This window comes from Vollenhovia emeryi, unplaced genomic scaffold (genome assembly GCF_000949405.1).
Source record: "Vollenhovia emeryi isolate VEMERY1.0 unplaced genomic scaffold, V.emery_V1.0 DF939314.1, whole genome shotgun sequence".
NCBI classification, from domain to species: domain Eukaryota; kingdom Metazoa; phylum Arthropoda; class Insecta; order Hymenoptera; family Formicidae; genus Vollenhovia; species Vollenhovia emeryi.
In genome coordinates, this window is record NW_011967052.1 from 147,099 (window position 1) to 159,124 (window position 12,026).

The window sequence follows — 12,026 nt, forward strand, 5'->3', positions numbered from 1 at the left end:
ATAGATTAATTTAGCTAAGTTATTTAAATTCCTTCGTTTTGGCAAGGGTCAGCACTTTACCTGTAGACATCGTTGTCATACAAGTTCGTCTTTCATCAAACATGTAAAGGGATAAGCGCGGTATAAGCAAACAAATGACATTGATAATTGGCAAGTAAATGATCACACGAAAGAGTTTATTTCTGCGTGTATTCATTTTGCGGACAAGCAAATTAAGAAGCGATCAAAGCGAATATAGTTAAGCGATTTATTGATTTGTTTGACATTTTATTAATGTCTCTGTAATTATCATAAATAAATATCAATTGTAACAAACGGCAATTCTGCTCTCCCCTCAATAACTTTAAGCCACTCTGCAAAATATTCTGCGCGATGTGTATAATAAAAGCGTCAAACTATCGCGTTCCTAAATAGGCTCCGTGACGCGCGATCCCTTTCGTTACTCCGCATAAGAAAATAGTTGTGTTATTATTCATTGTGTAAATATGTAATTCAAATGTAACAAAATGCATTCCTTAAATATTACAGAATAATTCGACCGCTCAGTACGTCCGTCCCGGACTGCACTGACGGCACACTCTACGATGTTCAGTATGCCTGAGGTATAATTAATAATCGGTTGTGAGTCGTGACTGTATCGCAAATATTCGGAAGAAAATAAATTACGAGCAAAGACCATTCTCACACTTGTCTTTAACTTATCGCAGTCTCTCAACTTTCCTTCGCTCCGTCCCTTGCATTATCCAACTATTTTCCAGAAACAGCTTTCAAGGTAACACGAAAAATTTTCTGTTGGGGTGTAACAACTTTTATGTAAAAGCGACAATACTTTTGTACAGAATTCACATCCCAGTCGTAAGTTTCTTTGAACATACGTTTGTCTATTTGTTAAGTCACATACAGGGTTGGGAAAGTTACTTTATAAAAGTAGCTAGTTACAGTTACAGTTTCTTCGCTAACAATGTAACTAGTTACAGTTACAAGTTACCAATTCTGAAAAGTAACGCGTTACAGTTACAGTTACTCGAAAAGTAATGAATCGTTACTTTGCAGTTACTCCCTTGCAATAGAAATAAAAATATCGAATCTGCATCTGAATTATAAAGCGGCAATAAAGGCGTTTATGCGCAAATGCAAGGCCTAATGCGATCTGTGGAAGTTGAAAAAATATATAAAGTAACTATTAATGTAACTATTAAATTAGTTACTAGTTATCGAAAAAATGTAACTGAGTTAAGTTACAGTTACAGATGTAGAGAAAGTAACGAAGTTAAGTTAGAGTTACCAAAAAGAAGTAACTGTAACTGTAACTTCGTTACAAGTAACGAGTTACTTCCCAACCCTGGTCACATATAACAAATGCTTATTATTCATTAATTCGTTTTCATCTGTGCATCGTGCGACGATTGCATACTCATTGTCAGCAACGAGCTGTTTGTGATCTTCGTCAACAGTTCTTTAGCAGACACGTGTGTATTGTAATATGTACATCCGGATGATATCTCGTGACTACTTGCATTAATATAATAAAAAGCGATCCCTGTGCGCGCATACTTGTATAATGAAGTATTCATTACTCCGCGGGCAGAGATAATTTTTCATAGATATACACACATATATGATAATATCAAAGGCCAGAGGGCGGGACTCGTTTGCACACAACTGCGTTCTTTATAATTGCTCGTAATTGCTCTTAGGCACAAGTGCACTCTTTCGTTCACCGACAAGGGTGGATCACCGACGTATAAACTGCACGAAAACAAGCGGATACAGCGAGAGAAGACAGTGAGTTGTGTCGATGTCCGACGTGACACAGTTATTAATAATTCTAGCATAGACCTAAAAATACAGCACGTTGCTTAATATACGTACTTACGCATTCAACTAGTGAAAGTGTCGAGAAAGAAACACGGCAAGAAATATACATAGGAACATAAGCAAGTTTTCGGTTGAATGTCTGTAAAATATTGAATACCGTCAAGAAGGACGGGAAAAATCGAATTAACGACTTCGCCCGACAATAAATCTGAGAAACAGTTTTCCGGGCGTAGTGGCGCAGACGCGAAAATCGGCGAGAAATTGCGGGGAAGATGCGACTACCTCGCTTCTGAATGTTACCCCGGTCTGATTTTGAACATCGCAGATGTTCGAGTTGAAAACTAAAAACAAAGATATTTTGCCAGAGTAAATCAAGGAATTTCGGGCAAAAGTGACAGATCTGGCGAGATGAAGCTATTTGCGCGTCCTAAATACTTTTCCGAGGCTATAGCACCGGTGACAACTTTCAACTGTATTTTAGGACTTCGTGCTTTCGAATATCCTCGTGGCCATCCAAGACCCATACTCAGCCTGATCTATTTGTCATTTGTTTACATCATATATTGTAGCGGCGAGTTTCTTATGGGAACAAAATACTATTCAAATTTGAATCTGATGAAGCTAGAATATGTCCTGTACCGAATAATGATGTATGTCATTATTGTGTCAGTGTTATTGAAGATGATATTAGGTTGGTGGCATACGAAGGTGGGTGAATAGAGAATAATGTACGGTATATTATAGATTGATAGTACACCATAGAATACAATTTTACAATGAAGCTAGGCGTTTTTATATTATAATATTCCCTATTTATAAATTGACCTTTGTAGAAATTCAAGGCTTGTCACAAAAGAATTTTCGAAATCGATGCAACATTACGACAGCTGGGATTGACGATGAATTATACTGGATTGTATTTCATGACGATCGGCACCATAATTGTCTGGATCACAGTCGTCTTCATAATGTGCACAGTAGTTTTCATTCACTTGCAGATTAACACGGATGCACTTACTGCAATTTACCTTGGATTGATATATACGTTTTCAATGTCTGTCAACTCTATCAATTTCTTCGAATTCTACATATTTGCAAGGTAATGTAAATCAATTCTTTAAATAATCCCCAAATTTGTGCACTTATTGAATCTATCGTCACTTAATCAGTCAGTTAATATACATACAAAAATATTATTAGATACTATTGTATTACATAGAATAATACGTATATTGCACATAAGATTAACATTCAAATTATATCACTTGTTTCGGTAATTTCGTTTTGCAAAGATATGAAAAACTCTATGAAAAACTATCATATATTTACGACAGATTTTTTTAAAAACGTATAATATTTAATATGCCATTACACAATGGTGCAGATGCTTGAAAACAAAATTTGGATTGATTAATCAACTCTTGCGCGAGAGCTTAACAGATTCGTCAGTGGAAGAGATGAAATTGGGCATCTTCGAAATGAAAGATTTTACCGAAATCATGGTTGCCGACCACCGAAAGCAAGTTGCCGCCACAAAGATATTTCGGAGGCGTCTGCAGGTGCAGTCTCGAATAATAAATATTCTATATTAGAAAAGCAAGAGCCAGTATCTCATAATTTTATTTTCTACGCCAGAACAAAAACCAACTTGGAAATGCACTCCAGAATAAATCTCCACCAAGTCACAATTCGGCGATGACAACATGTCAGAAACGTACATATCTATTACAAATAATTAAGTGAGTACAGCCAATTATTCGTAACGTCGTTATGAAGTAAATTCTACAAAATAAAATGTAGAAACGTACATATCTATTACAAATAATTAAGTGAGTACAGCCAATTATTCATAACGTTGTTATGAAGTAAATTCTACAAAATTAAATGTAGAATCTTGACATCTTTTATAAGTAAAAATTGATTCAAATTTTACCGTATTCAAAATGGCTAATTTAATGCGCACAATACTTATAACATTTAAGTTAGATTTCTTCAAAACTTATTGAGAAACAAACACGGCCATTAATTAAAAATATGTTTATTATCTTTGAGTGTTTTTAAGACAGGTGCACCTGGAGTTGTGTAAAATATCAAAAATTGTATGCGCTGTTCTTGGAGTACAGACAGCTTGGGAAATAGGACTAATTATTGCGTTTCTCACCGGATCTCTTTATAATTTATATATTCGATACGTTATGAACCAACACCACGTTGTAGGCGTGATAGAAGATACATTTCTCACGATGTCAATGTGTTTTATTCAAATTATAAAAGCCATTTTCTTGAATCGCATTTGCAAGCATACGACCGATGAGGTAATTTGTTTCATTCATCGTCATCTAATTAACAAGTTTTATAAGACAGTTCGTACAAAATGTTTACTTATAGGGAAACAGAACCATCGAAATTATCCATGAGATTTATGGGTGCGACGCAGATATTGATATGCAGGAAGAGGTATTGTTTGTTACAATATGTTAACATAATTGCTGTCATGTTGTTGTATTTTGTTATCGCTCGTTATTGTTTCAGATTCAACAATTTGGTATTCAAATTTTACAAAGTCCGGTAACATTCTCCGCTTTTGGTCTTACCCTGAATAATCGAATCTTCAGCATGGTTTGTGCCAAATTGTTACGTATAGATGATTGGCTTTATATCAACGATTCTCCAATAAAATGATAAAATTTATGCCATTTATTTATTAAAAAGATTTAATAATACCTTTTTCACAATTTTTCACCAATTTTTTCCAGTTTTATAAATCACGTAGAAATTATTTTTATAATTCAATCCCGATCTTATCGCATTATATTTATCCTTTTTTTTATTTGTAGATATTGAAAACTGTGACGACCTACTTGGTTATCATGATACAAGTGAGCAATACGCTGGAATCAAACAAGTCTATAAAATATTCACATTTAGAAGGATCGTAGAGAGTTGTATATTATTAAATAATTTATTAATTACGACCTTGTCAACAAGCTACCATCTTGTTCTCGATTTCCCTACGGCTCTCTTATCTTCGGAAAATCCCTCAAACTTTTCGGGAAATTGTTCCCTCTTGCATTCGCTGCATATGTCCCGTCCGTACAATGTGTTATAATTTTTATTTAATTAACCCGTATATTTTCTTTCTTTTGGCAAAGATCAATACTTTATAGGCAATGTTATCACGTGATTTTGTCCATCATCAAATATGTAAAGAAATAGACGGCACAAAGCGGATGAGTGATAATAATAATACAAGTAAATAATCACGTGAAAGTGCTTATTTATGTGTGTGCTCATTTCGCGGACAGGCCGATTAAAAAGAAAACGATCAAGTAATTTAGTAATTCGTTTGCTGTTTTATCACATCTTTTTTATAATTGTGTCAATTTTACAAATAAATATCAATTAAAAAGGAAGAATTTTACTCTTTTCTCAATAACTTTATAGCACACTGCAAATTTCTTCAAATTCTACGTAGTGCGTGTAATTAAAAGCGTAATACACCACTTACCTACGACTAGGTATAAACAAAACGGTTCCTAAATATTGCAGAGAAATTTGACTGTACAGTACGCGCGCCCTGATCGATTGACACACTCTGAGGTGTTTAATATGCATGACGTATAATTAATACTCGACTGTGAGTCGAGATTGCATTGCATATTTGGCAAGAAATAAATAAAGAGCAAAGATCATTTGCATGTTTGTTTTTAATTTATCCTAGGCTTTTCTTCAGTCCTCTTTCGCATTATTCAATTATTTTCCAGGCATAACTCAAGTTAGCGTAAAAAACTCATCGCTGGGCGGAACATACTAATTTTTACGTAAAAGTTGCACTGTTTTTTTTTAGCAAAACAGTATATTCTGGCAGTCTGTTACTCGGATATATATTTGGATTTGTAAAGCCAATGAGAACACTAACGTCTAATTGACGTCGAATAGGCGTCAATGGAGTCGAAACCGCGTCCCAATCGTCAGTTTTTGAAAATAGTTAAGTTTTGGAGCTTTATTTTTTGTATTAAATTACTGCGTTTATCGTTCTGAATACTTTTAACATTTTATGGGAGAGAACTGCCAAATTAACCTATTTATTACAAAATTAAACACAAATTACTATTGATACAAAATTTAATACAAAAATTAAGTTCTAAAATTTTAATTATTGACGTCTATTCGACGTTGATTCGACCCTAGTGTTCTCGCTGGGTGTATGTACAACAAAGTGTATACCCAGGGTTGGGAAAGTTACTTTATAAAAGTAACTAGTTACAGTTACAGTTTTTTCGCTAACAATGTAACTAGTTGCAGTTACAAGTTACCAATTCTGAAGAGTAACGCGTTACAGTTACAGTTACTCGAAAAGTAACGAATCGTTACTTTGTAGTTACTCCCTTGCAATAGAAATAAAAATATCGAATCTGCATCTGAATTGTAAAGCGGCAATAAAGGCGTTTATGCGCAAATGCAAGGCCTAATGCGATCTGTGGAGGTTGAAAAAATATATAAAGTAATTATTAATGTAACTATTAAATTAGTTACTAGTTATCGAAAAAATGTAACTGAGTTAAGTTACAGTTACATATGTAGAGAAAGTAACGAAGTTAAGTTAGAGTTACCAAAAAGAAGTAACTGTAACTGTAACTTCGTTACAAGTAACGAGTTACTTCCCAACCCTGTGCATACCGGTCCATTGGTTCATCTTCATTTACATTTCCCTTGTGTCTATATACCCAGCGGGCCATGCGTGATCTTTTGCCAGCAATTATCTTCTTTCATCACGTACGCGTGTGTTATCGTAGATCCCGAACGGTATCTTACGATCTTACGCTACTCGTATTGAAGCAATAATATAAACGATCCCCTGCGCGGGCAAGAAATTACTCATTGCTTCAAGAGCAGAGTTGACTCTTTATAGATATATGTGATAGCATCAAAGGCCATCGGGCAGGGCACGTTTGCGAACATATATTTAACGCACCCGCGTTCTTCATAACAATTTCTTATGAGCTCAAATACAATTCTTCGTTCATCAACAAAGGTGGATCATCGACTTAACGACTGTAGGAAAACAAGTGAGAGAAAACGGTGAATCGTGTCGGTGTCCGACTTGACAAAATTATCAATCATTCTTGTATGAATAGTACTGGTAAATAGTACGTAACGTAATATCTACATGTTAATCTAGTGTCGAGTATCGAGAGAGAAAAGAGGCAAGTGTGACCAATGCTGAAATTAATGCAGCAAACTTGTAAGTAACATTGAAATACATGAGCAATTTATTGGTCGAATGTCTGTAAAATATTCGGCAGCGTCAAGAAAGACGCGAAAATCAGTTAACAATTTCGTCCAAGCGATCTACGAAACAATTCTACCCTCACGCAGTGTCACTGCGAAAGACACGAAAATCGAAAAAAAAAAATTGCGAGGAAGATACTACTTCGCTTTTGAATATTACACCTGATTTTGAGCATCTGAAACGTTTGATCAGTTGAAAATTAAAAACGAAGATATTTCGTTCACGTGAATGACCATTGAGAAATATCCGGCGAAACACAGAGATCCGACGCGATGAAGCTATTTGCGCGTCCTAAGTACTTTTTCGAAGCAACAGCATTGGTGACAACTATCAGCCATATATCTGGACTTCGTGTTTTTGAATATCCTCGTGGTCATCCAAGACCTATACTCAGCCTGACCTATCTCTTGTTCCTTTACATTGTATTTTGCAATGGCTGGTTGCGCGTGCATGGAAAATACTACGCAAACGTTAGACTGATGAAGCTGGAGTACGTCCTGTACCAATTATTAAAGTACGTTGTTATTGTATCCGTGATAATGAAGATGTTGCTAGGCTGGTGGCATACGAAGGTAAGCGAATAAAATAATGTACGGTTAATTACAGGTTTACTGCGCCGAGTTTGTGGTACACGAACAGTATAATACGATTTCAGAATGAAATTATGCGTCTAAATAAATTATAAGTGTTTCATAATGAATTGACGTTTCTAGAAATTTAAAATTTGCCACAAAAAGATCTCCGAGATCGACGCAACGTTGCGACAGCTGGGACTGACAGTGAATTATGACAAAATATATTTCGCGACGATTGGAACCATGACCGTTTGGATTACATTCATCTTCACTATGTGCACCGTGGTTTTCTTTCACTTGCGGATCAGCACCGATGTATTCACTTCAATTTATCTTATATTGGTGGGTACGTATTCGTATACTGTCAACTCTATTAATGTCTTCGAATTCTGCATGTTTGCAAGGTACGTAAATTGACTCTTAAATAATTTATAAATTTATGTACTCACTATATGTATGCAATAATTAATATATGAAAATATATTGTGATATATGTGAACAATTGATAGTCGCTATTGTATTTCTTCACGTAACTTATTACACATAACAGTAACATTAAAATTATATTAATTTGAAATAAAATTATATAATTCTGTTCTGTTCAATTTTGTTGTATATTATTAAAATATATCTATACCAATGTTATACTGATTTATTAATTCGTATTGATACGAGAAACAATTATAGAATTATGCTAGATTCCTTACGGAAAACACACTCAAGTTGTGAGTGGTAACGCTCGATTGTCTGAATTTACTCTCAAATTTGGGCGTAAACACCAGTGTAAATATTTAAATCTGGGTGTTTACGCCCAAATTTGAGAGTAAATTCAAATAATCGAGTGTTAGCACTCAAAACTTGAGTGTCTTTTTTCGTAAGAGATATAAAATTTTACTAGATATTCAATTTTAAGAATATTATAATATTTAATGTGCTGTTATACAATGCAGATGCTTACGAACAAAATTTGGATTGGTCAACCAATTCTTGCACGAGATATTAACAGACCTATCAACGAAAAAGATGAAATTAGACACTTTAGAAGTGAGAGATTATGCTAAAATCATAGATGTCGAGCAACGAAAGCAAGTTCTTTCGAGGAAGATGATATTTCAATTGCATCAGCGGATACAATCGCGAATAAACGTTCCTATATCAGAGAAGGAAGATTCAATCGTACCTCAGAGTGAATCTCAATTTCCATCTCACGTCACAAAACAATTTCAAAATGTACTCGAGAGTCGTTTTAGAAGACACAATTCCACAATGACAAATCGTCAGAAACGTAAATGTCTATTACAAGTAATCAAGTGAGTACAGGCCAGTATTAAATACATCATTACGAAGTAAACTCTAAAATTAATAAACCAATCCAACAATTTTGTCAAGGTATTCCTAATGTGTGATTTCAGGCAAACGCTTAAAACATTTTTAAAAATTTTCTTAAGAAACAAATAAGGATTTAAATAAAAATATTTCTGATTATTTTTGTGCTTTTAAGACAGGTGCACCTGGAGCTGTGTAAAGTATCAAAAATAATATGCACTATTTACGGAGTACAAATAGCTTGGGAGATAGGAGTAACTATCATGGGTCTCACTGCATCTCTATATAATTTGTATGTTCGATACATTATAAACGGATACAAAGTCGCAGGTTTGGTAGGAGAAACATTTGTAACGTTGATGTTATGTTCTTTGCATATTGTAAGAGCTGTTCTTTTGAGTCGCGTTTGCAAAAATGCAGCCGATGAGGTAATTCTTCTCTATCATCATCTAAAAGTTCTTGCATAAAATAGCTTGTATACATAACATTTATTTGTAGGGAAATAGAACCATGGAAATTATTCACACTTTTTATGGTTGCAACTCGGATAGTGATATGCAGGAGGAGGTTTATTTGTTTATAATACATTAGCACAATTAATCGCCGTTGTGTTAATGCATTATATAATTATATCGCCCGCATTTGTTTCAGATTCAACAGTTTGGTATTCAAATTTTGCAATATCCGATGAGATTCTTAACGTTTGGTCTTACTCTGGACAATCGTATCTTAAGCATGGTATGTGTCAAATTGTTATACGTAGAGATAATTGTCGTTGTAACTGTCATTTTATTGTCAAATAAAACAACAAAGTTTATTTAATTATGAAGATACGGCAATGTCCTTTTCACGTTTTTATAACTAGTGTAGAAATTGTTTTCTCAATTCGAGTCCGATCACATTACAGAGCATCATCTTTTCTTATTACAGATTTTGAAAACTGTTACAATATACTTGGTTATTATGGTGCAAATGAGCAATACGCTGGAATCGAATGAGGCTATAAAACATTCACGTTTGTAGAACGCGTCTTGAAAGTATAAATTTAAAGTATTGGTAATATACTTTACACTAATTATATTTATATGCTAATAAAAACTTAATAAACGCATAACAACTTTTATCTTGCATATTCAACATTTTTCATCCGAATGCATATTCAATATTACATTTGTCTAATTTCTACAACTAATGTTGTAAAATTTAAAATAAATACAACAAAATTACAATGTAATGATTTTAATAATTATTTTAGTGCAATTTAATGCATTTTATTAAAAATATATGTTTTAATTATAGAGTTTTTTTTATTAAAAGTATATTTTATTATAAATATATTTTATTATAAGTATTTTACCTAAAATGATGGCAAATATAATTATATTTAATAGTAATACATTGCAGTTATAATTGTATCTATCTTTAATTATCGAGTTATGTCCACCTGTTCATGCCTTCCCGAATCCCTGCCTACCTACCCGTATTCCGCTGTATAGTCCTATCCATTTTCCTAGCTATCCGCGTTTAAACGTTTTATTAATAAACCTACAAGTCTTTCGTTAAAACCGCGACGCGATTTATAAGAGGTCCGATTTGGGGCGATACGCGCGCGATTTAATAGAGATTTAATAGGGGTCTTTTTAATTTTGCACATATGCAAGAATATGTAAAGATAAGAATATCACCCAACCGAATTTTGGCAAATGAGAAGAAATCAACTTATATTTCGTACACCTTACTAACATACTCCATCAAAGTGGCCAATATTAACCACTTATCTCGTCGTATTTAGTCTTCCCTCGTCGGGCCAGATTGGACCTACCATTCGTTGTTCCTGGCCATAAGTCTGGTCATTTTGACCAGAGATCAGGAAGGAAGAAAACTCCTTCCATAGTCGGTTTATTATCGTCACCGACAGATATTTCGTACGGTCCGAACTATAGCATCGAAATGCACGACCACGAGAAGTTAATTAAAGAAGAAAATTAATTAAAAAAATTTGCTGTATGAAACTAATCAAATATATGTTTATTTCCGTTATTTATTCGAGAATAGATAATGACTGTCTCATCGTGACTCAATTTTTAAATTCAAAAATATATGTATACAGAAAAAAAACAATTTACTTCGCGTTATATTTATTTTAATTAATTACATTCCGCGACAAATTATAATTTATAATATAGATGAAAATTAAACAATTAATAATTTATTCAAAGTTTGTTAAAAAAGTGAACGCGAAGACCGACCGCGAAAATACAAAGATGCATGTAGCTACGCATGTATTCATGCGAGACGCATCTTGAAAGTGTATCGCGAGATACACATACAGGATAAGTGACGTGAGACCCAGAGAAAAGAAACTTTCCGTTCGATATACAGACCGACAATTGAATATTCTAGTGATCAATAATCTCAAATAATGTATCAAAATAATATAAAGTTTCAGCATTTCTGGACAAAATAATAGAATCTCACGTCACATTATTTAATTTGTACATAAATTTGTTCATAAAAAATGGATAGGCTACAAGAGATTAGCTCGACGAATACATCGAGAATATTCGTCATATTTTACGTGAAAATGTGTGATGTGCTGCTATGGAGCACCCAACCCTTCAACAGTAAAAATCGCGATCACTCCCTTTCGATAGATGAAATGTATTGAAATAAACATGAAATTATTGTAGCCAATCCATTTTACGGCAACGAATCTAGGAGATATACTAATCTACGATCTACCAAATACAATCTACGATCTACGAAATGTAGATTCGTTGCCTTGTCGAAAAAAAGTTTTGGACTTACCACCCGACGCACAGCAGCGGAGTGAGCCATGTTGAATCTGTAACAAACAAATGTAGAATTTATTAAAGCAGTTCAAGAAAATATACATTGTAAAATATAAGTATTTCTTATCAAACGTTTTATTTGGTTGGATGTTTCAACGATTAATGCGCGAAAGATGTTCCGCAAAAGATCTTCACGAGAATAAACTTTTATACACTGAAAAA

At 33.9% G+C, this 12,026-nt stretch overlaps 3 protein-coding genes across 4 annotated transcripts; all 3 read left to right on the plus strand.

Annotated features, from left to right (window-relative positions):
- Window positions 1-1,638: 1,638 nt before the first annotated feature.
- LOC105558765 lies at window positions 1,639-5,916 on the plus strand. Its single transcript, XM_012006664.1, has 8 exons — window positions 1,639-2,526; window positions 2,652-2,917; window positions 3,203-3,377; window positions 3,454-3,557; window positions 3,881-4,133; window positions 4,207-4,275; window positions 4,351-4,437; window positions 4,656-5,916. Exons 1-8 carry the CDS (start codon window positions 2,227-2,229, stop codon window positions 4,755-4,757), a joined length of 1,356 nt encoding a protein of 451 aa, XP_011862054.1. The 5' UTR covers window positions 1,639-2,226; the 3' UTR covers window positions 4,758-5,916.
- Window positions 5,917-7,348: 1,432 nt separating this feature from the next.
- Window positions 7,349-9,164, plus strand: LOC105558766. 2 transcript variants are annotated; one of them, XM_012006666.1, is made up of 3 exons: window positions 7,349-7,683; window positions 7,825-8,032; window positions 8,637-9,164. In XM_012006666.1, the coding sequence occupies exons 1-3, from the start codon at window positions 7,384-7,386 to the stop codon at window positions 8,687-8,689; spliced, it is 561 nt and encodes a 186-aa protein (XP_011862056.1). In that variant the 5' UTR covers window positions 7,349-7,383; the 3' UTR covers window positions 8,690-9,164. The 2 variants fall into 2 exon arrangements, with proteins under 2 accessions (XP_011862056.1, XP_011862055.1); XM_012006665.1 differs by lacking the exon at window positions 8,637-9,164 and having other exon boundaries at window positions 7,825-8,142.
- Window positions 8,710-9,603, plus strand: LOC105558771. The gene is made up of 3 exons (XM_012006671.1): window positions 8,710-8,996; window positions 9,188-9,440; window positions 9,511-9,603. Exons 1-3 carry the CDS (start codon window positions 8,710-8,712, stop codon window positions 9,601-9,603), a joined length of 633 nt encoding a protein of 210 aa, XP_011862061.1.
- Window positions 9,604-12,026: the final 2,423 nt, after the last annotated feature.

What these genes read in the sequence shown, in the direction of transcription:
- LOC105558771 (XM_012006671.1), top strand. Translation starts at nt 8,710, where the DNA reads ATGAAATTAGACACTTTAGAAGTGAGAGATTATGCTAAAATCATAGAT. An exon ending in TGTCTATTACAAGTAATCAA is followed by an intron (nt 8,997 to 9,187) that starts GTGAGTACAGGC and finishes TGTGCTTTTAAG; the next exon opens with ACAGGTGCACCTGGAGCTGT. An exon ending in GCAAAAATGCAGCCGATGAG is followed by an intron (nt 9,441 to 9,510) that starts GTAATTCTTCTC and finishes ATTTATTTGTAG; the next exon opens with GGAAATAGAACCATGGAAAT.
- LOC105558766 (XM_012006665.1), top strand. Translation starts at nt 7,384, where the DNA reads ATGAAGCTATTTGCGCGTCCTAAGTACTTTTTCGAAGCAACAGCATTG. An exon ending in TAGGCTGGTGGCATACGAAG is followed by an intron (nt 7,684 to 7,824) that starts GTAAGCGAATAA and finishes TGACGTTTCTAG; the next exon opens with AAATTTAAAATTTGCCACAA.
- LOC105558765 (XM_012006664.1), top strand. Translation starts at nt 2,227, where the DNA reads ATGAAGCTATTTGCGCGTCCTAAATACTTTTCCGAGGCTATAGCACCG. An exon ending in GCAAGCATACGACCGATGAG is followed by an intron (nt 4,134 to 4,206) that starts GTAATTTGTTTC and finishes GTTTACTTATAG; the next exon opens with GGAAACAGAACCATCGAAAT. An exon ending in ATAATCGAATCTTCAGCATG is followed by an intron (nt 4,438 to 4,655) that starts GTTTGTGCCAAA and finishes TTTTATTTGTAG; the next exon opens with ATATTGAAAACTGTGACGAC.